Source organism: Pholis gunnellus, assembly GCF_910591455.1.
Source record: "Pholis gunnellus genome assembly, chromosome: 21".
Lineage (NCBI taxonomy): Eukaryota > Metazoa > Chordata > Actinopteri > Perciformes > Pholidae > Pholis > Pholis gunnellus.
This window is the reverse complement of record NC_136548.1, coordinates 10,366,105-10,387,577: the sequence shown is the minus strand read 5'-3', so window position 1 is coordinate 10,387,577 and position 21,473 is coordinate 10,366,105. Positions and strand designations below refer to the sequence as shown.

General features: G+C 38.0%; 2 protein-coding genes across 3 annotated transcripts in view; both read left to right on the top strand.

Annotated features, from left to right (window-relative positions):
• The first annotated feature begins 4,715 nt into the window (after nt 1-4,715).
• On the top strand, nt 4,716-12,859 carry LOC306713140 (uncharacterized protein). 2 transcript variants are annotated; one of them, XM_079182752.1, is made up of 11 exons: nt 4,716-4,820; nt 6,690-7,439; nt 7,846-7,955; nt 8,440-8,501; nt 8,621-8,787; nt 9,900-10,028; nt 10,133-10,178; nt 10,365-10,402; nt 11,059-11,146; nt 11,420-11,678; nt 11,846-12,859. In XM_079182752.1, the coding sequence occupies exons 1-11, from the start codon at nt 4,766-4,768 to the stop codon at nt 12,032-12,034; spliced, it is 1,893 nt and encodes a 630-aa protein (XP_079038878.1). In that variant the 5' UTR covers nt 4,716-4,765; the 3' UTR covers nt 12,035-12,859. The 2 variants fall into 2 exon arrangements, with proteins under 2 accessions (XP_079038878.1, XP_079038879.1); XM_079182753.1 differs by having other exon boundaries at nt 4,727-4,820; nt 6,744-7,439.
• Nucleotides 12,860-14,657: 1,798 nt separating this feature from the next.
• Nucleotides 14,658-21,473, top strand: part of lrp2b (low density lipoprotein receptor-related protein 2b) — a gene marked incomplete at its 5' end in the record, with an annotated part of 36,044 nt that continues 29,228 nt past the window's right edge. Inside the window, 13 exons of the mRNA XM_079182913.1 lie at nt 14,658-14,727; nt 15,546-15,656; nt 15,856-15,978; nt 16,391-16,507; nt 16,738-16,848; nt 17,634-17,750; nt 18,397-18,513; nt 18,836-18,979; nt 19,848-19,964; nt 20,080-20,208; nt 20,393-20,562; nt 20,815-21,038; nt 21,262-21,468. Of these exons, the coding sequence (XP_079039039.1) occupies nt 14,658-14,727; nt 15,546-15,656; nt 15,856-15,978; nt 16,391-16,507; nt 16,738-16,848; nt 17,634-17,750; nt 18,397-18,513; nt 18,836-18,979; nt 19,848-19,964; nt 20,080-20,208; nt 20,393-20,562; nt 20,815-21,038; nt 21,262-21,468 (1,757 nt within the window). The remainder of the gene's footprint in view (nt 14,728-15,545; nt 15,657-15,855; nt 15,979-16,390; nt 16,508-16,737; nt 16,849-17,633; nt 17,751-18,396; nt 18,514-18,835; nt 18,980-19,847; nt 19,965-20,079; nt 20,209-20,392; nt 20,563-20,814; nt 21,039-21,261; nt 21,469-21,473) is intronic.

Genomic DNA, 21,473 nt, shown 5'->3' with positions numbered 1-21,473 from the left:
ACTTGCCATAATGTGTTTTGATATGATCTCTAGAAGGATATTGTTTACAAAAATGTACAAAAACACTAAAAATGTGTGTTCTCAATTTCTTTTGAGTTTTTCTCCAGTATGCATGATAAAGACATTTTTGTATGGCTTTTTTTTTTCTGACTCACCTCAATACCAAATTTTGTAGCAGAGGCCTCCCCATCCCTTTGTCTTATTTGTTCTAGACCCGTTGTGATATGATTTCCCAGGCTGTACCTGTTATTGAGATGATGAATGGGTTAGAGAAGCCAATAAAATCTTTTTGTTACAAAAAAAGTATGCAGTGTGTGTGATTGTTGTCTCTCAACAGCACCGATTCCTCAAGAAACCAAGACAGCAAGAAAACGGTTGCCAAAGTTGTGAATATAAATGTATAAGTAGCTGAAACTGAATTTAGAAATAGCTTAAAAGCTCAGATTCCTGTTGAACATAACTCTGTCTGGAAGGACATTATCAAAATGATGTTGTAGGTTATTCTCCATATGCCTGAGTACGCGCCAGAGATGTTGTGGGCAACCCAGAAAGAAGGGCCTCTATGTAGTTGTAGCTGTAGTGGGCTTTTTTGGAAATATTTTGAAATATAATTGTTAAAATAGTACTTGTAAATATGAGTAAAAGTCCTTCCATTTGGGGCGCCCCTATGGATGGATGCCCCCCCCCCCCCCCTAGCATGTGCCTATACCGCCGGTGCCTCGGGTAAGATAAAAAAACTACATTTCCCTCCATGTAGTGGAGTAGAAGTATAAAAGTAGCATAAAATGGCGTCTCAAGTTAATAAGTACATCAAAATTGTATGTAAGTAGGCCACTACTTGAGTAAATTGAATTGGTTATACATTGACAGTTAGATATCACTTTAAGTACACTTTTAAAGAGTTTATTGCAATTTACTTGCTCCGAATACATAAATTAGGGGTTTTAAAACTCTTTATGCATTTGAAACTTGAGCTTTTAACAGACACAGAAGCCACCGGATGACACTGACTTGCTTTCTTATGCACGCACCTTGTTCCTACTTTGCAGTTTACAGTATGTCATGTGATCCCTGCTGGGATAAACGTTTTTTAATGGATGCTGAATCATCTTATCGTTTTGGACACGAGGTCCTGCAGCCTGAGGATGGAGCTGTTTTCCACCACTTAGGATCTCCAGACATAAAGTCGAGTGTTATGGCCAGTGGCTCTTTGTCTTCTGTATGGTTGAGATCAGCAGCTTCAACCGTTTGACAGGTTTCAGTAGCCTCACAGAAGTATACTGTATCTCCAGATAAGTTAGAAACAACCCCTGTACAAAGTGTTATAGTTTCCTGGCTTTAGCCGTACGTTGACCTTAGTTTATTTGCCGTAACCACCATCTTGCCCGAATCTAAACCATAGTTGTCATGTGCAAGTATTGCAGACAGGGAGAATTTGAAAATAATAAAAACATTGACATTCAATGTAAAAAGTAACTAAGTACATTTACTCAATTACTGTATCTAAGTACAATTTTCAGAAGCTTGTATTTTAATTAATTTTCTGCTACTTTATATTTCTACTCCACTACATTTCAATATTGTACTTTTTACTCCATTTGATAACTTGAGTTACTTTGCATGTTAAGATGAATAATAGAAAATATAGTAAACAAATAAATCACAATGTAATATTACACTGTAATATACACACACACACCACTAAAGTGATTTAATATTTATGCATCCATAATTATAATGTAATCATATAATATACATTAGTCTGAAATGGGCCATTCTGTATAACAAGTATTTAGACATTTGGTACCAATACTTTTGTACGTTGTCTTTTACTTTAAGAGTATTACTGCTTGTACGTCTGTGCAAGATCTGAGTACTAAGGTGAGTACCAATGTCACGCTTAATGTTGCTCATCCTTTTATGTGTCATCCTTTTTTAATAAATGAACCCTGACGTTTCAGTGCAATTGGTTTGAAAAGCCACTCCCCTCCTTCTGCCCTGGCCTTGTTTACTTTGTGTAGTCTCTTCTGGAAGAAGCCTGGAGTTCAGAGTCTCCAGGGGAATGACTGGCACTGACACTTTTTGCTCAGCTGGTATCAGTCTCCCTCCCTCCCCATCATGAACATTATGTTCAATATTGAATCGCATCCGTCATTGCCAGGAACAGCAGGTTGGGTGCGGTAACTGGCCATAACTGGCCATAACTGTAAGTGACTTTGGACCTACAGTTAGCAAGAGGACACAGAGGCAGTTATTGCGCTGTGATTGCACCTATGTTGACTCACGACAACATAATCATAAAACCTGCCAGTGAAAAATGTAGCTGTAAGATGCCTCAATATCCATGAATTAAGCATGTATCTGCTCTGAAACAAACTGTTTAAAAATATGTGATAATGAGCTTTTTTTGCTATTTACATATGTAATTAATTACAGACATACAGATGAAAAATAAGTATTGTGTGTTTCCCGGTTTTTTTAGGCCTATTTCTACTGGAGATTCCAATCCAGACATTTTTCAAAAGATTCTAAAATTATGATAAGTATTGCTATTTTACATTCGCGTGGAAGCCCCAAATTGTGTAAACAGATGTGTTTCTGTTAAACTATGAACCCATTAGTTGTTTTGGCCTTCATTAATCATAAACCCATGGAAGCCAGTGCTTGAACTACTTCCCCTTTAGTTAAAACATACCTGTTTTTATCTTTGGGCAATTTTAGCCATTTTTCCACTGACGCATGGAAATGGCGCAAGACTTCATTCCTGCGTTAATTCAGATACGCATCTGGGATCGAAGTCAACTTGGAGATAATGTCATTTTACTGGTGGTGATGGAATGATAGCTCAGTTCTCATTGAACTTTGAAATAACTTTTAAAACATTACTTCACACTTGCAATTTTAAGGTGTTTGATTTTCCAAATGTTCCAACTATCACGTTGATGTCTTGTCAACCTTATTTTTTAGCTGTTATACTGTTTAACACCAAGATCTTATTATCTCACGTCTTATGACGTCTTTGTATCAAAGGTCCTGTTCTCCTTTGTCCCACCCAGTTTTATTGGCCACCTAGTTTCCGATAAGACAGCTCTAAGTGGGTTGAATCACTTTCTGTCATAAATTCATAAAATGGCTGGCAAGGTATGTAATCTTTGTCCGTCCCATTCATTACGCCCTCCATAAGTAACGTATGAAGTCAGAGTCCAAGATGTACTAAAAAAAGTACCATATGCTCTAAGACAGAAGCTGAAAATTGTCTTTGTTTTTTAATTACAGTGAGGTAGTATTTTAGTTTTTTGTTCCTTTTTTGTTTGACATGTTTTCAGCTATGGAGATAAGTTCAGCCAGGAAAGATGTACGCAGTGTTGGGCAGTAACTATTACATTTAAGACAGGTACATAATGTCAGCTTTTAAAGCACCTTTAAAGAACTGGTAATAATTCTTAGTCCGTCAGCTTGACTTGAGTTGACATGTTGCTCTTGTTGTAGGCTGATCCAGGCACAGTGAATGCAGAACACGGGTTACCTATTCATTTATTCCTATCATTTACTCCTTACTGGCAGAAGTCATTGCTTCCCTTTTGCATTTCTGATCAACTGTGATTTTAAACCGAATGTGCTTTCGTGAACCTTTCTACAAAAAGCTTGCCACTCAGAGTAAAGAGTGGCAACTATGTATTAAGAAAACAGAAATAAACCATTAAGAGTCTGCTCTGCTGTCCATATGAGGTTTGGGGTTATAACATTGAGAGCAAACATGTTCGTGTGACAATTTGTTAATAAGGTAGGAGGGATGTGATCAGGTTCAATATATGGCTATGAAATATTGTGTCAATAATATGAGCCATAAGCCAGAGCTCTGAACAGCATCAATTAAAAACGTTTCTGGTGCCAAAAACTGTGAAATATGTGACCCGTTATGAAAAGCACTACATATGGAACACATTGTTTTCATAGTGTTGCCAACTCATTTCCAATGATAGTAGCTAGCAGCACTAGCTCCAAAAGTTGCAAAGTCTGCAACACGGACAGCCCGTTCCTTCAGGCCTCGATCCAAAGCCACTCCCCCAATATTATCATTATGAACTTTAACAATAAATATGGCTTTTGTTAGGACTCCCAGCTGTTAAGCTAGCAGCTTGTGGGAGACTCTGGTGATGCACAATGAGTGCACTGGCAGAATACCAATTGTTTTTGGAAAACTGTCAACCCTAGCTTTAACACAAATCATATTTTCATCATAATCCAAAACGTTTTTTATGTTTTTTGTGAAAGCAATGAGGACGTTATTTTAGCATCTTCTCTCGTGTAATTTTAAGATGGTTCCTGATGATTCAGTAAGTGGTTGCTGAGATAATTTCATGCTACACTTCCCAAAGATCATTTGTTAAACAGCATGGCCAGCAATTCCTTGGATTGACAATTGTCAGCAGGTTGTGTTTATAACAGCTACAGTCACCCCTGGCTTAGCCTGGCCCGGTCTTTATATATCGCTCTTATATCGGATACACTTCCTTGACATTAACAGAAACAAACAAAAAGACACAGATCTATGTCATGGAAGATTGATAAATAGATAAATGGCTTGTTGGAACGTAGGCCCAGCGAGTCTTCTTTTCTGGGCGGGAAATGTACTTTAGCACACAGTGCCGCCCTCGGAGGAGTGGCTAATGATTAAAACACCTGAGCCCTAAAGCCCCGTCCAGTCACAGCCCTCTCTGGCTTTCTTGCTTGTGGTGAAGTTTTGTCAGGAAGTTATTTTACAATGGCTCGAGAAATCAAACTGCTCTTTTTCCTTTGGCTAATTGTGGCCTGTCTTGGTAAGTCGCCTGATTTAAAAAAAATATTTACTTTATTTGAGGAAAATATTGCTGTCTTTTAGTCCGTTTTTATAAATACGTATTGGGTTTTAGGTTTAAATAAGTCGCTACCCAAAGCAGAGATATTTTCATCCCACAGCCTGTTTGAGTATGCTTTTATTAGATAGTAGTAGATATAAAAAACATTTATGGTATTGTATGGTTTATTAAATCTAAATCCAGTGATACCTGTGCAAGTGAAAAATGGAAAGTGATAATGCAAACTGAGGGCTGAACATTGTTACTTATACCAGTGTAGATATTCTCTCAACAGCCCGTTGTTTTCATATTTAATGTCTTTTTTCTCCGTTTTGTTTCAAATTTAAAATCCAGCTATTCAGAAATCAATAGTTCAAATGAAGGATCATTTGCATAATTGCTTCAACCTTGACCTAACAACCATTTATGTTTTGACCTCAGGATTTGTTCTGTGTGCACATCAAATGTTAATATTTAACTATTGTGTTGATGCAGACAATCTGACCTTACCTAATGACACTGTTATTACCTTACCATCCTTGAAGAGTCTACTCCAATAAGGAAGTCTCTTTGTTTCCCTTAAACCCTCAAGTCTGGTTCATGCTTTTTATGTTTAAAGCCTAAATGAGCTTTATGATGGTCTGCATCATAACAGGAACAGTTCTTTTTTGTTTTTGGGACTCATAAGAATGGACCTAAATAGTGTGATAAGGCATTTCCTTACATCCTCAATACAAATGTGACTTACTGCTCATAAATCATCCACCCTTAATTTGGATGATATTTGGAGTCGCCCCACACTAATAAACTGCTTCTAAATGTGTCATTGAACTGACACGTTTGGATCTGAGAGCCCTAATTTCTTCTAAATCCCTGTTCATAACACGGTGCAAATGTTTTAAGGATTCTTTTGTTGACAATATGTCAATTACACTAATTGACTGTTTTAACTTCAGGTAAAGAAAAAAACAGAGCCTGTAAACCTAGTGCCTGAACTGGACCAAAAAAGGTGTCACTTCAGCAGTTGCATGACATGATCATCGCATGTGTCTTCTAGGATATATTTAAAAGTATGTCTTAGAAAAACATCCCACTTCAAATGTATTTTTGTGTGTATTTTATTACAGATATTAAACCTACGTTCAACATATACTTCCACAGTTTGTACATAAAAGTAAACTTTTCATGTAGCTATTGGTACAAATCAAGTTGTACACAAATATGATATGGCTTTTAACAGGCTACAATAAAACCCACTTAAAATATGATGTCAGCCAACAGATTTAAATTGACAATGACTACGAATAACAAAGGTATTTTGAGGGCTGTTTTCTTAGCATTAAGCTTTGTGTTTACACAGAGACACAGGTACACGGGTGTTTGAGGGTGAGCACCTAGACTTACCAGGTGGCAATATTTATGTTCTCTAGGATGGCGACGGCATGATCCAATCTACTTTGACTCTGATTGGCTTACCCTGATATTATTTTTTTAACTGTAACCAATCCTCATGCCTAAACGTCACCAACACAACAAACAAAAAAGATTTGGCCAACAGGAGGTGGCAGTAAGGCAAGGTAGGCAGTCAGTAGGCAATAAGTAGTAAAGGCTGGTGAGTACCGGTCCATTTCAGGCACTTTGTAAACCCCTAATTCATGCTGCTGTATTGTAAAGATGTATATGTTTCTTCAAATTACTCATGACGATAGGCTGGCTGGCAATAGCTGTTGCTACTAATTTGATGGAGATAAGCATACACATTTATTATGAAGCAGGGTCGCATTTGACAGTCACTCTCTCTCTCTTTCTCTCTCTCAACTGATAAACAACAATGTGTGACTACAACTGAAGCACCTACAACAGTTACGAGTTTTACACCTACTACAACAGCTGTTCCATCCACAGCAACTACTACAGCAGCTCCGGGTGTTCCATCCACAGCACCTACTACAACAGCTCCGGGTGTTCCATCCACAGCACCTACTACAACAGCTCCGGGTGTTCCATCCACAGCACCTACTACAACAGCTCCGGGTGTTCCATCCACAGCAACTACTACAGCAGCTCCGGGTGTTCCATCCACAGCAACTACTACAGCAGCTCCGGGTGTTCCATCCACAGCAACTACTACAACAGCTCCGGGTGTTCCATCCACAGCACCTACTACAACAGCTCCGGGTGTTCCATCCACAGCAACTACTACAGCAGCTCCGGGTGTTCCATCCACAGCAACTACTACAGCAGCTCCGGGTGTTCCATCCACAGCAACTACTACAACAGCTCCGGGTGTTCCATCCACAGCACCTACTACAACAGCTCCGGGTGTTCCATCCACAGCAACTACTACAGCAGCTCCGGGTGTTCCATCCACAGCACCTACTACAACAGCTCCGGGTGTTCCATCCACAGCACCTACTACAACAGCTCCGGGTGTTCCATCCACAGCAACTACTACAGCAGCTCCGGGTGTTCCATCCACAGCACCTACTACAGCATCTCCAGGTGGTCCATCCACAGCACCTACTACAGCATCTCCAGGTGGTCCATCCACAGCACCTGCTACAACAACAACACCAGTTCCTACGACCACAAAGCTTCCAGGTAATTCCATCTGTTAAAATTGTTAGTGTAGGCCTGTATGTATCTGTGGAATTCAGATTAACCTTGTTACACAAGAGTAGTGTTACTGTAGTCGATTATTTGTAATTAGCTTAGATTCATTGAAGTGTAACTACCAGCTAGTTGGGACTATATGTTGGACCGGAACAGTGACATCCTGAAGTCCCGTCGATACTGTGCAGTTAACAGGCAAGCAGAGAGGATGTCATTCAAGCTGTCTTAAGTCTAAGTGTAGCCTTTATTTATTGGACAGATATGAAAGTGGGTTTGTCTTCTGATTTAATTATCAGCAAGAAAGGGAATTTCCCAAATTGTTGACCTATTTTTTTTAACTAAATGTTTTTTGGAGTGTTTACAACTACCCTAAGATGATATTTTCCTTTTTAAGCCAAAGTTTTCCCTGGAGAACTAAACCTGCCTGGGTTGCCATACCATCCAAATATGAAAAACAAGACATCAGCAGAATTTCAAGATGCTTCGAATGAAATTAATTCCACGGTAAGCAATAAGTTCTCTCCTCTTTTTATGTGGCTTTTATTTATTTTTTAAATAGACTTTTTCAGGTAATGCACAGCCATTGCTTCTATGTTTTTTTCATTCTCTTCATCTTCTTCGCCAGAAGTGATACATATATTTAATAATAATATATTTCATTTGTATAGTGCTTTAAAAGGTATATTCAAAGGCACTTAACATGGTAAAAAAAAAAAACAGTAAGTAACAGAAACAGTTAAAGCAATAACAATATAAATGCAACAACAATGACAATGCAAAAGGGTAAAAGAGAGGGGTGGGGGTCACACATTGAAAGAAGACTTAAACAGGTGGGTTTGATTGTCCTTTTGAAAGAGGGGAGTGAGGGAGAATGTCATTTAACTTGCCTGTGCTACACTAAGATATGCAAAATTGATCTAAAGGGGCTGTGCATTCCCAATCAGGTGATGTCCTAAACAAAAATGTATTTGTTTCCCCTAAAACACAGCTGTTTAATGTTTTTTCGGAATCTGGTTTCTCTCGATCTATACTGCTGGAACTCATTGAGCTGTAAGTCACAATGTGTTTTACCATCTGTCTGTCAAAATAGAACCTACAGCACACTTACAGCATATTGTACTTAATAATTGCAAAATACAATCATGATTAAGTGTGATTTTTGCCTATAGGACCCCTGAAGACAGTAAAGTTATGTCAAGAGCAGGGGATGGGGTCAGTGCAATTGTAGAGATGATCTTCACAGCAAATACTGGCATTGACACAGCACAAATTAAAGAGGAGTTGGAAAAGGCCAAATGTCCTGAGAACTGTCTACTGGAAAACTCAACTTTTACCGGTAAGTTTATCTATCAAGTATATATGTCAGTTCTTTATCTTGTTTGAAGGATGAATTGTATCTAGATAACACTCAAACAAGACTTGTTTTCAGCTAGAGCATCATTTCAGAGCTTTGCTTCATAATGCTGCATGCTATATCTGCAGCGCAGTCTAAAATGAATTAATTGATTATTCTGTCAAATATAAACAGATTAGTTGTAAAAACAAAATTTAAAAAAAGTATCCTTATACAAATGGTTTTTTTCCTATCCTATCAAACATTTTGTTCATAAATGTCACTGTTAGGGCTTTGAAATGCAGAACATCTACTGCTGTGATGTTTTAAGAACTAAACCCACTTTGTTGGATGGCATCAAATTGTTCTTTGTGTTTCTATTAGATGGTCACATAGTGGTGTTTAGTGTTTTTTTGTAATACAAATCTTCTGTAATGTTGAATAAATTGCAGACAATTAGCATTTTTACAAAACCTGTTTCAGGAATTCTAAATGTATCTTTTTTTAAGGTGTAATGCTGTGGATTCATACTTAACATGTACTGTATATTGTTCTTCCAAGTGACCACTAGCTTGCTTGTTCAGTCATTTCAGAGACTAAATGTTGGTGTAGCAGTGTGTGGCAAGGCTCGGGATGTTTTTCAACCATCTCTAGTGCAATACATTTTATTAATTATTATGTTATCTGTCATTAGTTTAGTTTTGTTGTTGTATTTTGTATTTACTTCAGCAGTTTCTTGGTGCTTGTAAATCCTCATATTGTTTTCTAGGATTTTTCTTTTTTTTAATCAAATAGGTATTTTTAACAGCAGACAAAGTGGCTTTTCATTATTTAACATAATGTAGGCTATTGGTTTAGATGACCAAAGGGCCAAACTTCTAAAATGTTAGTGATGCATTTTGAAATACTGCCAAACTAATGTTAAAATCTGATTACACATCCAAGGCCCACTGTCATTGTACATATAGTGATCTGATAATGCCATCTCTCAACTGCTGTCAGCATACTGAACATTCATATCAGTTCAAATCATGTGGTTATTTTGTATTTTGTACCTCTGTACTTGTTTGAGTTAGGTGTGCTGACTCTGTCTTCTTTTTTTACTTAATCTTAAGCGACAGTCCTGTGTGAAAGCAAGCCCTGTGATACGAATACTACAACATGCCTACCGGGAGATAGATCTTTCACCTGTCCTTGTTTGCCGCATTTCATTGAGACGGACTCGAGTGACATAATGTGCATTGGTAAGGGCATCTAGTTTGTGCGAAAGAGATAAAGTGTGTGTGTGTGTGTTATAATAACATGTTGATCTAAAGTTGAACTATCTCAACCTTTTCTACTTTTGCAGCTTGTCCTGACGGTCAACAAGCTGAGGGCTCCAAAAAATGTGTTGAGTGAGTGTTTCAATTTCATAATTATCATAAAAATAAAAATGAGTGTCTATCTAATTATCAGACTACACTTCATGCAGATAATAGTGAGGCGGGAAAGGATGAGAGGCACTGTAGATATGACCTGTGTCTATAGAAAGCTTGGTTATACATAAAATCCAAAAATGAATCATTCTTCCTGTCTTTCAGTTGTTCCTTTGGTTATTCTGGTTTTGCCTGCCAAGATTGTGAGTATACATTATACATGTTTTTGAAAGTAATGGCAAAAACGCCAAAAGAAAAATCTCAAAATGATACATAAATGAGTATTTGATCAAATGGATACAAAGTTTTTGACATTACAGATAAGACAAACTTGTTTTACCACTTTATGAGGGATGGTATGTAACGTAACCATTCAATTAATACAAATCTCCTCCAATACGGTAACATTCCTTCCCTAAATCATGTTCATATGCAGCTCCTGGCAAGTGCAAATATACTGTATGTACTGGGGAAACATACTGGCTGCAATACAATATTTCAACACATTAGACGTAAGAAAATGTACATCAGCATGTCCAGTGGTGTTTGCATGTATTGTTCTCTATGGCAACTGTATTTGCTGTTACCTCATTACTGCTAACAGAAGTCAAGGGATTTGTTTGCAAGCCTTCTGCGATATTTTGAAATACTGACTAAATTTAAATCACTTAAGGCAATTTATCTGATTTCACACCGCTCCCTCTGGAGCCACGAAAGTCTTTATAACTTTCACATGAGAAGTGTGAACACCCTTTGATGGTTGGCTTTTAGTGTGAAACACTTTGTAAATTGAGTTTGAAAGGACGGATTTTTATATCGTAGCCTTGTCGTTGATGTCCTTGCCGTTGTGTTTTGTTAGCATGGCTGCTGAAGTTGGTCATCGTCAGCTCCGTGCTTGGGGGACTGCTGCTCATCACACTCATTCTTCTGCCTATATTGGCAAGCAAGTGAGTTTCTCATCTATTCACTCACTAATTCATTATTGCCTCTGCCATTTCTTTGTCATGTTTCTCACACTACACATTCACTTTTATGTAACCCATCAGATTAATTAGAAACCTTTTTTTAATTGCAACAAGGTTGCCTGGTGTTTTTAACCTGCCATTTTATTGTAGATACATACATATTTTAGCAAATAATGTCATAGAAAAGATTTGAATGCAGAAATACAGATGCAGTAACAGTAGAGAGTAATGTGTACTGTTGTATTATCTTCTTAGATCCTCAAAGAAGAGCTCCAAGAAGGACAAAAATGCAGACATTGGGAAGTCTTACATCAGCCACCCTCCTGCCAAGCAACCATTTGTTAACGGCAACCTAGCTCAACCTGCCCCGTCCAACGGGCTGTCAGCCTTTGCCAATGCTGGGGTGCCTAGGATCCCAAGGGCCACAACCACAAACAGCTGGGACAGCAGAAGCAACCTGGAGATGACTCCGAGCAACAGTCGACAAAACCTGATCCCTGCGGGGAGGAACTCGGTGAGTAGAAGCAACTGTTAGAAACACTTAAGTTTCTAAAAGGGGACAGCAGAAAGTAGAATGCTGAGCAGAAAATAAATGTAAATATTCAGCAGGGTAGGAGAAGAGAACATCTGGTATGCTTGGTATCGCAATTCTCTGATGAAGAAATTGTCTTTTCATTGTAGCGGTTCTACAACGACCAAGATGACATGAACCCAAATGCTCAGGTTCGACCCCAGAGCAACGTCTATGCTCAGGCTCGCCCCCTGAACAACCCCTATACCCAGAGTGCACCTCAAACCAGCCCCTATGCTCAGAGCCAAGGCCACAGCAACCCTTACTACACGCACGACAATGGAAGGCGGTTCAATTAATAGGAAAACACAACGGTTTATCCTACAGTGACATTTGCCCAGATCAAAAACTGGCTGGAGTTTTGTTGGAAACACCTCAGAATTCTTCATTTTCATCTTTTTTGCTCAGATAACCGAATACCATTAATACACCATTATAGTCAGAGTTTTATAAACGGAAGCAACATGGTTGCATAGGTCTTGTGCAATGGCTGAAGAAATGTGCTGTAGTGTGAACTTTGTTCAACCAATTATGAGCTGTCATAAATCATTCCTGTCCTTCGTTAAATTTAAGAATATGTTATACACTGTAAGTGTTTTCCAAGGTTTCTATTATATATTTTCATTGTTGATCAATTTAAATATAACTCTCTTAAGAATTGTCTAATTGTTAAATGGCATTGAAACCCAGAAATGATGTGTTGTTTGATATCATTCTCTTGCCCAGATTATGTCTCACTCATTTATGAATTTACAGGTAATCATTTTGTATGTAATATGTGTTGTGTTTATGATGAGTCACAATGTTCTGTTGCACTCAGTTGTCTTTTAATATAATTTAATGCGTTATTCCTCCAAATTGGGGCATGTTCGATCCCTCTATATATTTTAGTATCAATTGTGTAAAATGTTTACATTAAAATTGTTTGATGTTCTATTTTGTACAACTGAGAGTATATTTTGTTTATTTTTAACCACTTTCATGTCCAAATGATACCAAACTGTTATTCAACAGGAATATTTAGAAATTAGTTATATATACCACTTATTGTATTCTAATAGTTTGTCCTTGTCACTCACATCTATATGATTTTAACCATAAAACGTTTAAAAACCAGTACAATACCTGTGATGGATTCTGTCAATTATTTTCTTCTTCTTTTTGGGTGGGTCTGAGAGCGCCATCTAGCGGGCCACAGATGATACAATGAAATTTAAAATACATATTTTTAATCCTTACCGCTGACAGTGGCATAACACATATTTACAGCCCACTATATTTTGTTCTCCCTTTTTGTAATGTTTTTTGGTCATTCAATTGGGATGGTCCTTGAAATTTTCTTAACAATTAGAAGTAGGCTTTATGTTTATAAAAAGGTTAAGAATTCCTGGTCCATATCATCAGTGTAGAAGTTGTTGCAGTGTGCAATGCTGTCGTTTTATAATGCCACTGGAAGGTGCCAGAGTTCAACCAACAAAAGTAATTGTTCGAGCAATGACAGGATCATCACACAGTGGGATGCTTTATGGTTTGGTTGACCAAGGTGTTTATCTGCAGGTTAACGTTACTTTTAATGACATATGCAAAATAAGGGGAAATGCTTTAAAGAAATCGACATTCAGAGTGTCCCTGTAAGGTAATAGTCCAAATATATTTAGTTTTACCAAATGGCGTGTCTTTTATATATCACTGAATTGTCCTACTATTTAAGTAAACTATTTTTGATGTGTAAAATGTTGTGGGTTACATTTATCTCAAGAACCAGCTTAATCTACAGTAATAAGGGCACTTGAGTTGAAAGCATATCAAGAGTGTCAGTTTTAAATGCATTGTAACAAATAATCTGTCAGTAACATGCAACAACAGATCAACAGAGACTACATTATATTACAGTCATTTAGCAGACGCTTTTATCCAAACGACTTGTAATAAGTGCAGACTACATGCACAGTCAGAAAAAGACCAGATTTTAAGCCTCAGTGGCTGGCAACACCACTGAATTTGTGTTGTAAGAAGTTAATATCTGATTTGTTGAATTGCTGATATACCCCTCGCCAGAGCAGACAGTCCAAATGTTATTAAGCTTTAACTGTAGCTGGTCACAAGGTCACACATCGTAAAATGCAATAAAGAAGCCAGTAGAGGCTGCTAATATTCAGTTTGTTTGATAACTGTAGCTATGATAATGTCTCAATAATGTGGCGTTGATTTAAACAGGGTGGAATTCATATGGACCATATGCATCTGCATTAAATTAATGAACTAATTAGAAAGATACAACATGTGGTTGCTCAAAAAATGTCGCATTTATATAAAAAATATAAAAGTAGTACCAACAACTCATTACTGAAGCAGTACTATTGTACACAAAGGCCTTCCCTGTATGCTATTATAAATGTTCCATCAATTTGTTGCAGAAATATTGTATTTGGTTTTAATTCTTTAAACGTATGCCCATCATTCCACTTTTATTTTCCATACTACACTATATTTACCTGTGTGTACACCACGCTTACAAAAATCATTTAAATTGTGTTTTTAACGGCCCTTTATAGGATGTAAAGACCTGATGAAAGGCTGGTGAAAAACACTCATTATCACTGTTCTCAGGAACTATATTGTCTGTATTAACATTGGTTTGAGCGTTAACTTCCTGCTGCAGTGTTACACAAAAATTAGTAGTTACCTTTTTTTGCTGATGTAGACAACATACCAACAGGTAAAAGTCAATCTTAGATGAAGTTTATGTAAAGGAGCCAGCCATAAAAAGCTGTACTCCTCCATGTCACATTATTGGTCTGCTGGTGGCTCCAGGTTATACATCTCCGTCCCAAAGGCAGTAGTATCTTACCCAGTGTCATTAACAGAGCCAGATTTAGCATGAGTGTACACACTTTGTCAAACTAACACCAAAGTTAAATTATGGGCCTTATTAAAGGTCTTCATCTTTTGTCACTTCTACTGCTGTCCCAAGGAATTCAACTTGCTCAAGGTATGTGTATACTCTTGATTTTACAACAATATGTTTTCTAGTCACAAATATGCATTGAGAGAAGAATACAAATGAATACAAATGCTTGGCAATGGTCAGTTGTGGGATTTTTGCATCACCAGAGTGTTATTTTCACCAACATATTGAGTTTTAAGGGAGTTCATCTTTCACAATTATGGTCATTTTTGAGTTGCACAAAAATGCAAAGAGATTTATGCTTTTATGGAATTTGAGTAGTTTGACATCCCAAGAAATCATTGCATACATACATCATGATACTGCTGTTTTGGAATTATTAAAACGTAAACAATTGATATAACAAATATAAATGTTGTGATAATAATAAAATGTTGTTTACCTTAAAGTATAAATAATCGTATTATTGCCTTTGCAAGGTTTTCAGTAGTTATACATTTACAATACAAAATACAAATTTTGTATTGTGCTTCTTTCAAAATTACACTTATGAATGCACAAATGATCCAAAGTACACGTCTCTCTGCTGTTTCAGACTTCAATCATATATCTAAAATGATTGTTTGTATACTTCAAGGTCATAAGAATGTTCTGTTCAATCATGGTGAAGAATTAACTATCCTTTGATGGCCGAATCACATGTTTGAAGGTTCAAATGTTGCAGACAGAGTGTTTACAACTGTCATAAACATGGTAACTCATTTGTCACAAAACAGTAAAAAGCACTTTTTCATTTAAGCAACATCTGACATTGTATCTTAAAATAATAAATGTGTGTCAAATGAAACGATGAATGATGACAGCTGTTTTAAATCCATCCTATTGTGTGTGTGTGTGTGCAGGAAGTTGTGGCAGTGGGGAGTTTCAGTGCACTAGTGGACAATGCATCAACATAGCTTGGAGATGTGATGGGACTAAAGACTGCACAGATGACTCAGATGAGCTTAACTGTCGTGAGTATTACACCCAATCCCTGGAAACACAGATAGCACCAAGCAAAAACATTCTGAAAACCCATCTGTTAACTGGGAAATAAAGTTTGCCAGGAAAAAAGCAACAAAGAGAAGAGTCTTACAGAAATATAAATCCATGCCTCAACACAGCCCTATTATGTATGTGTTAACTCTTCAATTGTTTTGTTCTTTGTCGCAGCAACTCCATCATGCACCTCGCAGGAATTCAAGTGTGTGACGAGCGGTGAATGCATCTCTCTGGGATTTGTCTGTGATGGAGAGGAAGACTGCATCGATGGTTCAGATGAAAAAAGAACCTGTGGTATGCAAAGTGGACTGTTTATTAGCCGTTGTTAACAATGAAAGACTGACATAAACTCATAAGTTATGAAAATTGGCTCAAAGTAGTGAACGTAAACAGCTGAAGGAACCTCACAGAAAACAAAAAGCTGCATGCTTGTGCAGCAATGAAGAGTAAAACCACTAGATGGCCACATCAACTCACTCTAAAATGTGAACAGGAATAGGAGTCCAAATTATAAAAATAGAAATAATACAAAAATAAATGTAAAGAATTAAAATTAAACATGCAAGACTTGTAAATAAACTGTATTTCTCTAATGTAAATTGCCCTTTAATAATTTTGTAATTTTACATTCTAAATTGTGAGTCTAATTTCCCTTTTATGATTGCATTTTGAAACAAAACTCCCCCGCATGCTCTTGGTTCTTCAGGTGGACGGACCTGCAGCCCAGACCAGTTCACCTGCCAGGAGGGCCAGTGTATCCCCGGCAACTACAGATGTGACCATGTAAAGGACTGCGTAGACAATTCTGATGAGAACAACTGCAGTAAGACTTTTACATCTACAGTGAACCTAAGGCTCTGTACTTTGATATCAGTAAAAAATTCACAATACGTGTATTGTATTGTATAATGGATGTATGTCAGATACTTTTGTTTACTCTTTTTTTGGGTACCCTCATTATCTATAATAAGTTTTGATATGGATCATTTTATTTGCATTGTTGGACAGGAAATGTATCGTCCTTTCAATAAATAGAATCCACTTTTTTTGCAGACTATCCACGTTGCACTGAGAAGACGTGTGCCAATGGGGCCTGTTACAACCACTCTCAGCACTGCAATGGACTGCAGGACTGCCGAGATGGCTCCGATGAATTCAACTGCAGTGAGTAGAACCTACCATTGTAGGGATGGTTTTGCAGATACTTAAGAATAGCCTATATATATGTTCTCTTCTGTAACACTGAGAAAAAATAGTTATATAATATAATGTATAATGTATATAATAAAAAAAAAAATCTGTGCAAAATAGTTGCTTATGGAAATAGGTATAAAGCTGTGATGTAATTTTACTGGGATGAAGAATCCTGCCAGCTGCAAATAAATATCACTTCCGGCCGCCATCTTTGTTTGGTTAAAGTTACCTAGCTAAATCGCAAATAAAAGAAGTGTAAGAAAATCTTCATTAATGAGCATCAGAGTGAATAATTTTCATTCCAGCTGGATATAAGAGTGGTGCAAGGATCTGGGAATATATTTAAAGCAGCCGTAAGTCTTGTCAAGCAATCTTAGTTTATTTTATTTGCTTTTATTTTAATAAACGGTTTCGTCTATCTTTTGACAGCTAGCGTCACCTGAGCGTAACATTCATTTGAATGTATCGTCAGCTAGCTAGCTAACGTCAACAAACTAGCGTTACAATCGCCATATTATATGGCTCTTATGCGTTTTTATTTTTCACATACATTTATGGTAACACGAATATTATAACCTTAACGTTAGCTAACAGGTGAGTTACCGTTAAAGCTCAACCATAACATTACATAACGTGACCCTGACACTTGTTCTACAGTCACTTCAGCACAAGCTGCCCATAGTTTCGTTAGAGGTTGTTTCAAGTGTGCCTCAGTTGTTGACCTCTTCTAAATTCTGTCTGTGTGTTATTTCCAGCTACACAGCACTGTCCCACCCACCAGTATCAGTGTGCTAATGGCTACTGTATCCCACATTCCTTTGTGTGTGACCACTGGAATGACTGTGGGGACAACAGTGATGAGGAAGGCTGTGGTAAGGATGAAGTGACTCAACTACATGAATAGAGGTGTCTCATTTCAAGAGGACAGAGTTGATTGTGTTTTTGCCTTAAAAGATCAACCTTCTGTCTTAAACATAAAGGGAAGAACTGTAAGCTCACGAAACCAAACTCTGTGTTTTCTTATTTTCACGGTGCTCAACAGTTTGCTGCCATTTCTAATGGAATACAGCATCAAATTATTGCATTTTGAAGCTATACGAAGTCTTCAAACATATTTATTAATTGTAAAATCAAAAGTAAGATAGACCCCTGTTTTTAGTTACTGTGTGTGTATAAAGATGGACAACAGTTGTTTCTGTTGAGAGGGCAAACTGCTCTTTATTCTGAATACATTTACAAATGGATTGACATATTTCTTGAAAGAATCCAAAAATCCTTTTCTATCTTTCTGCTGTTGGAAATATTGTGCAGCAAACAAGACTTATCTATTGATGTATTTATTGTTAAGAGGAGTGATTTTTTTTTTTGTTATGGTCAATTTGATTGTTATGCCCAGAAGTTATATAATAATAATCACAAATATTATATTTCAATAAAAAAACTATATTTTTGTAAACATGTTGAGATTTTTAAATGTAAAATCAAATCAAATGTGAGGCCTATCTCTTTATTCTTAAGAATACCAGAGCTGTAGTGGCGGTGAGTTCACATGTTCCAGTGGCCGTTGTATTCCTCAGCGCTGGGTGTGTGACCACTTCAATGACTGTTGGGACTACAGTGATGAGAGAGGATGTGGTGAGAAAACGTTTGAACTGGAAATTCAGTATAAACATTAAGAGTTGTTGTAGCACATTGCACAAGAGTGAGTCGTGTTGGAATAGATGAGCAGTTTTATTCAGAAATGTTGATAAGACGATGAGAAACAAGTAACAAATTAATGCTTAAAGTAATGGAACAACTTATTTTATAAAACATGCTAGTAGAATAAAAAAATGTAGTCAAAATAAGTTCAACTTCTGACCTATCTAAATAGAAAACTGCTTTTCGCATACTTAAAGAAAAGCATGTGGAAATATTTCTAGATCATAATATAATCATGTGTTTTTGTGGTTTTTAGATAGTAACTCTCGAGACTGCTACCCTGGTGAGTGGGGCTGCCCCAGCTCGACAGTATGTATACCAGTGGGCAAAGTGTGTGACGAAACACCTGACTGTCCTGGAGGAACAGATGAGACCAACTCCACAGCACAGAAAACCTGCAGTAAGTCACACGGATGTTGATGTTTCACAGGGTTTGAGAAATCTACACATGTAAGTCACGCTGAACCACAGAAAACTTGCTTTGTATGCCTATTCAAACTAGTCTTTACTAGTGCAGTGCATGTTTGTGGCGTGCCGCCCCGTGAAGAAGAGTTTGGGGTATAACGTTAAAGTAGACTGCGGTCAATGAGCGTTGACCTGTAGAGCCCTGAAGCCACACCCCCGCTGCTGCACAGAGCGTTTGTTTCCTTTTTTAAATAAAAGTTTATATTAATGAACATGTCGGGAATCCAAATTGCACCAAACTCGACAGAGCACTCCATGGGGTCCCAGCAATACTTCTTCCAAGTGTGAAGTCAATTGGATTTCTTGAGATATGTGAAGGACACAACGAAAGACAGACAGACAGACAGACAGACAGACAGACAGACAGAGATTCCTTGCTTTATAATTAGAAGTATACGAGGAAGTTAGCTTGATCCCAGAAACACCCACTGAATTACTGTTTCCTCAAGGTGAGAGACATCTGGTCACATGTAGAGCATCCCACTTATGCAGCGCTTTCATAGGGCTATAAATTTAGGTGCACGGGTTTTAGACATTAACGTGTACTGTACTCATAAATGTTTCTCAGAAGTCAGCTGTTGAGACTGCTATGTGATACTTACGCCTTCCTTATCACTGCCTTCACACATACCTGGTTTAAGATTAACTTTTATCAGGCAATTTTCTCAGTTGATGATAGCTATAATGCTGGTCACCATACTGATAATGATGTTTAAAGCTGTGTAGATGATAATCCCAAATAAAAACTTACATTGCATCCGAGATGCGATCACGGTGTTGATTTACATGCTTTCAATTCACAGGCCTGGAGCAGTGCTCCGCCTTGAGTTGCGAGTTCCTCTGCCACCCGTCTCCTGAGGGAGGTGCTTGCTACTGCCCTGATGGTTTCACCGTAGCCAATGACAGCCGGTCCTGTGTAGGTGAGTGCCATATATCATATTTATTTTTGTGAAAAACTCTGGTTGCAAATTATTGGTATAGATCTTTACGCTAATGCCTACAACATTAAAAATGTCTGTGTGTCTTATTGCCTAGACTATGATGACTGTCAAATCTGGGGGATCTGTGACCAGCTGTGTGAAGACCGTCCTGGGACTCACCACTGTAGCTGTGCTGATGGATACTTCTTGGAGCAGGGTCATGTCTGCAAAGCCAATGTGTCAGGTACAGGGAGTCACACATCACACGGTAGCTTCATACGATATGTGTCCACTGCTCCTTAATGTGTAGGTTTGTTTTAATGATCAATATGAAATAGATAAGGAGACTATACTTTAAAGTGACAATGCAATCTCTGGTGTGTTGCTCAGAAAGATAAGAGCCAATATAACATTTTTGTATTTTCCAGCTGGATTGCCACAGCTCATTTTCACCAATGGTGGTGATGTGATGATGGCTGATATACACGGACGCTTTGTCAGAACTCTGGTGCCATCGCAGGGCAAAGGATATGCTGTCGGGGTGGCATATCACTGGCACAGTGACACCGTCTTCTGGAGCGATACATATACCAAAAAGGTCAGCCTGGATCATTGTGACCTTCTGTGATGACGGTATTCATTCCCCTCATTGCTTCTTTTTTACGTGATCGCAAAACACCAGCTCCTTGTGTATCGCAACTGCACCACTATAGTTGAGCAGCAATCATTTTCTGTTTGCCACTGGCAAGCTGTGTTTGAGCAGCTTGTATGCTGTTTTAAAGGCACCGAGGCAGTAGTTTAGTTGGAAAGAAAATCCCTCTCGTCCTGAACCCGTTCCTTCTTTTGCCAGGTGTACTCTGCCAACTACAATGGGGGAAACATTAAGGAGGTTCTGACTGCTGCAGTCCAGAATGTCCAGAACCTCGCTGTTGATTGGATCAACTTCAAACTCTATGTCTTCGAGGCCATGATGGAGCGGATCGACATGTGCGACTTTGATGGAGAGAATCGGGTCACGCTGGTGGCTGAAAACCTGCAAACTCCTCATGGCCTCGCCCTGGACCCTACAGTGGGGTGGGTTTAAATGCCAAAGATGAAGTGTTGACTTGTTATCATTATTAATATTATTTATGCTTATCAGTTAAAGGTTATTTATGTTAAACTCCAAAGTATCAATCCCAATTGTACGAGATTTCAAAAGAATCCTGTTAAAGAACTCTGTAATTTTATTATAACAATAGTGTTTATATCTGCTATACAGCATCTCTCTAAGTCTCTATTCCTTGTTTGTTTGCAGCTACATGTTCTTCACAGACATGGGGGTTGCTAGTGAGCATATGAAGTTGGAACGTGCCTTCATGGACGGCAGTAATCGTGTAGAGCTGGTGAAGATCAGACTCGGCTCTCCAACAGGAATCACCCTGGATATTGTCACCAAGAGGGTTTACTGGTCCGACAGCCACTTTGACACGGTGGAGACCGTCACCTACAGTGGTTTGGACAGGTACA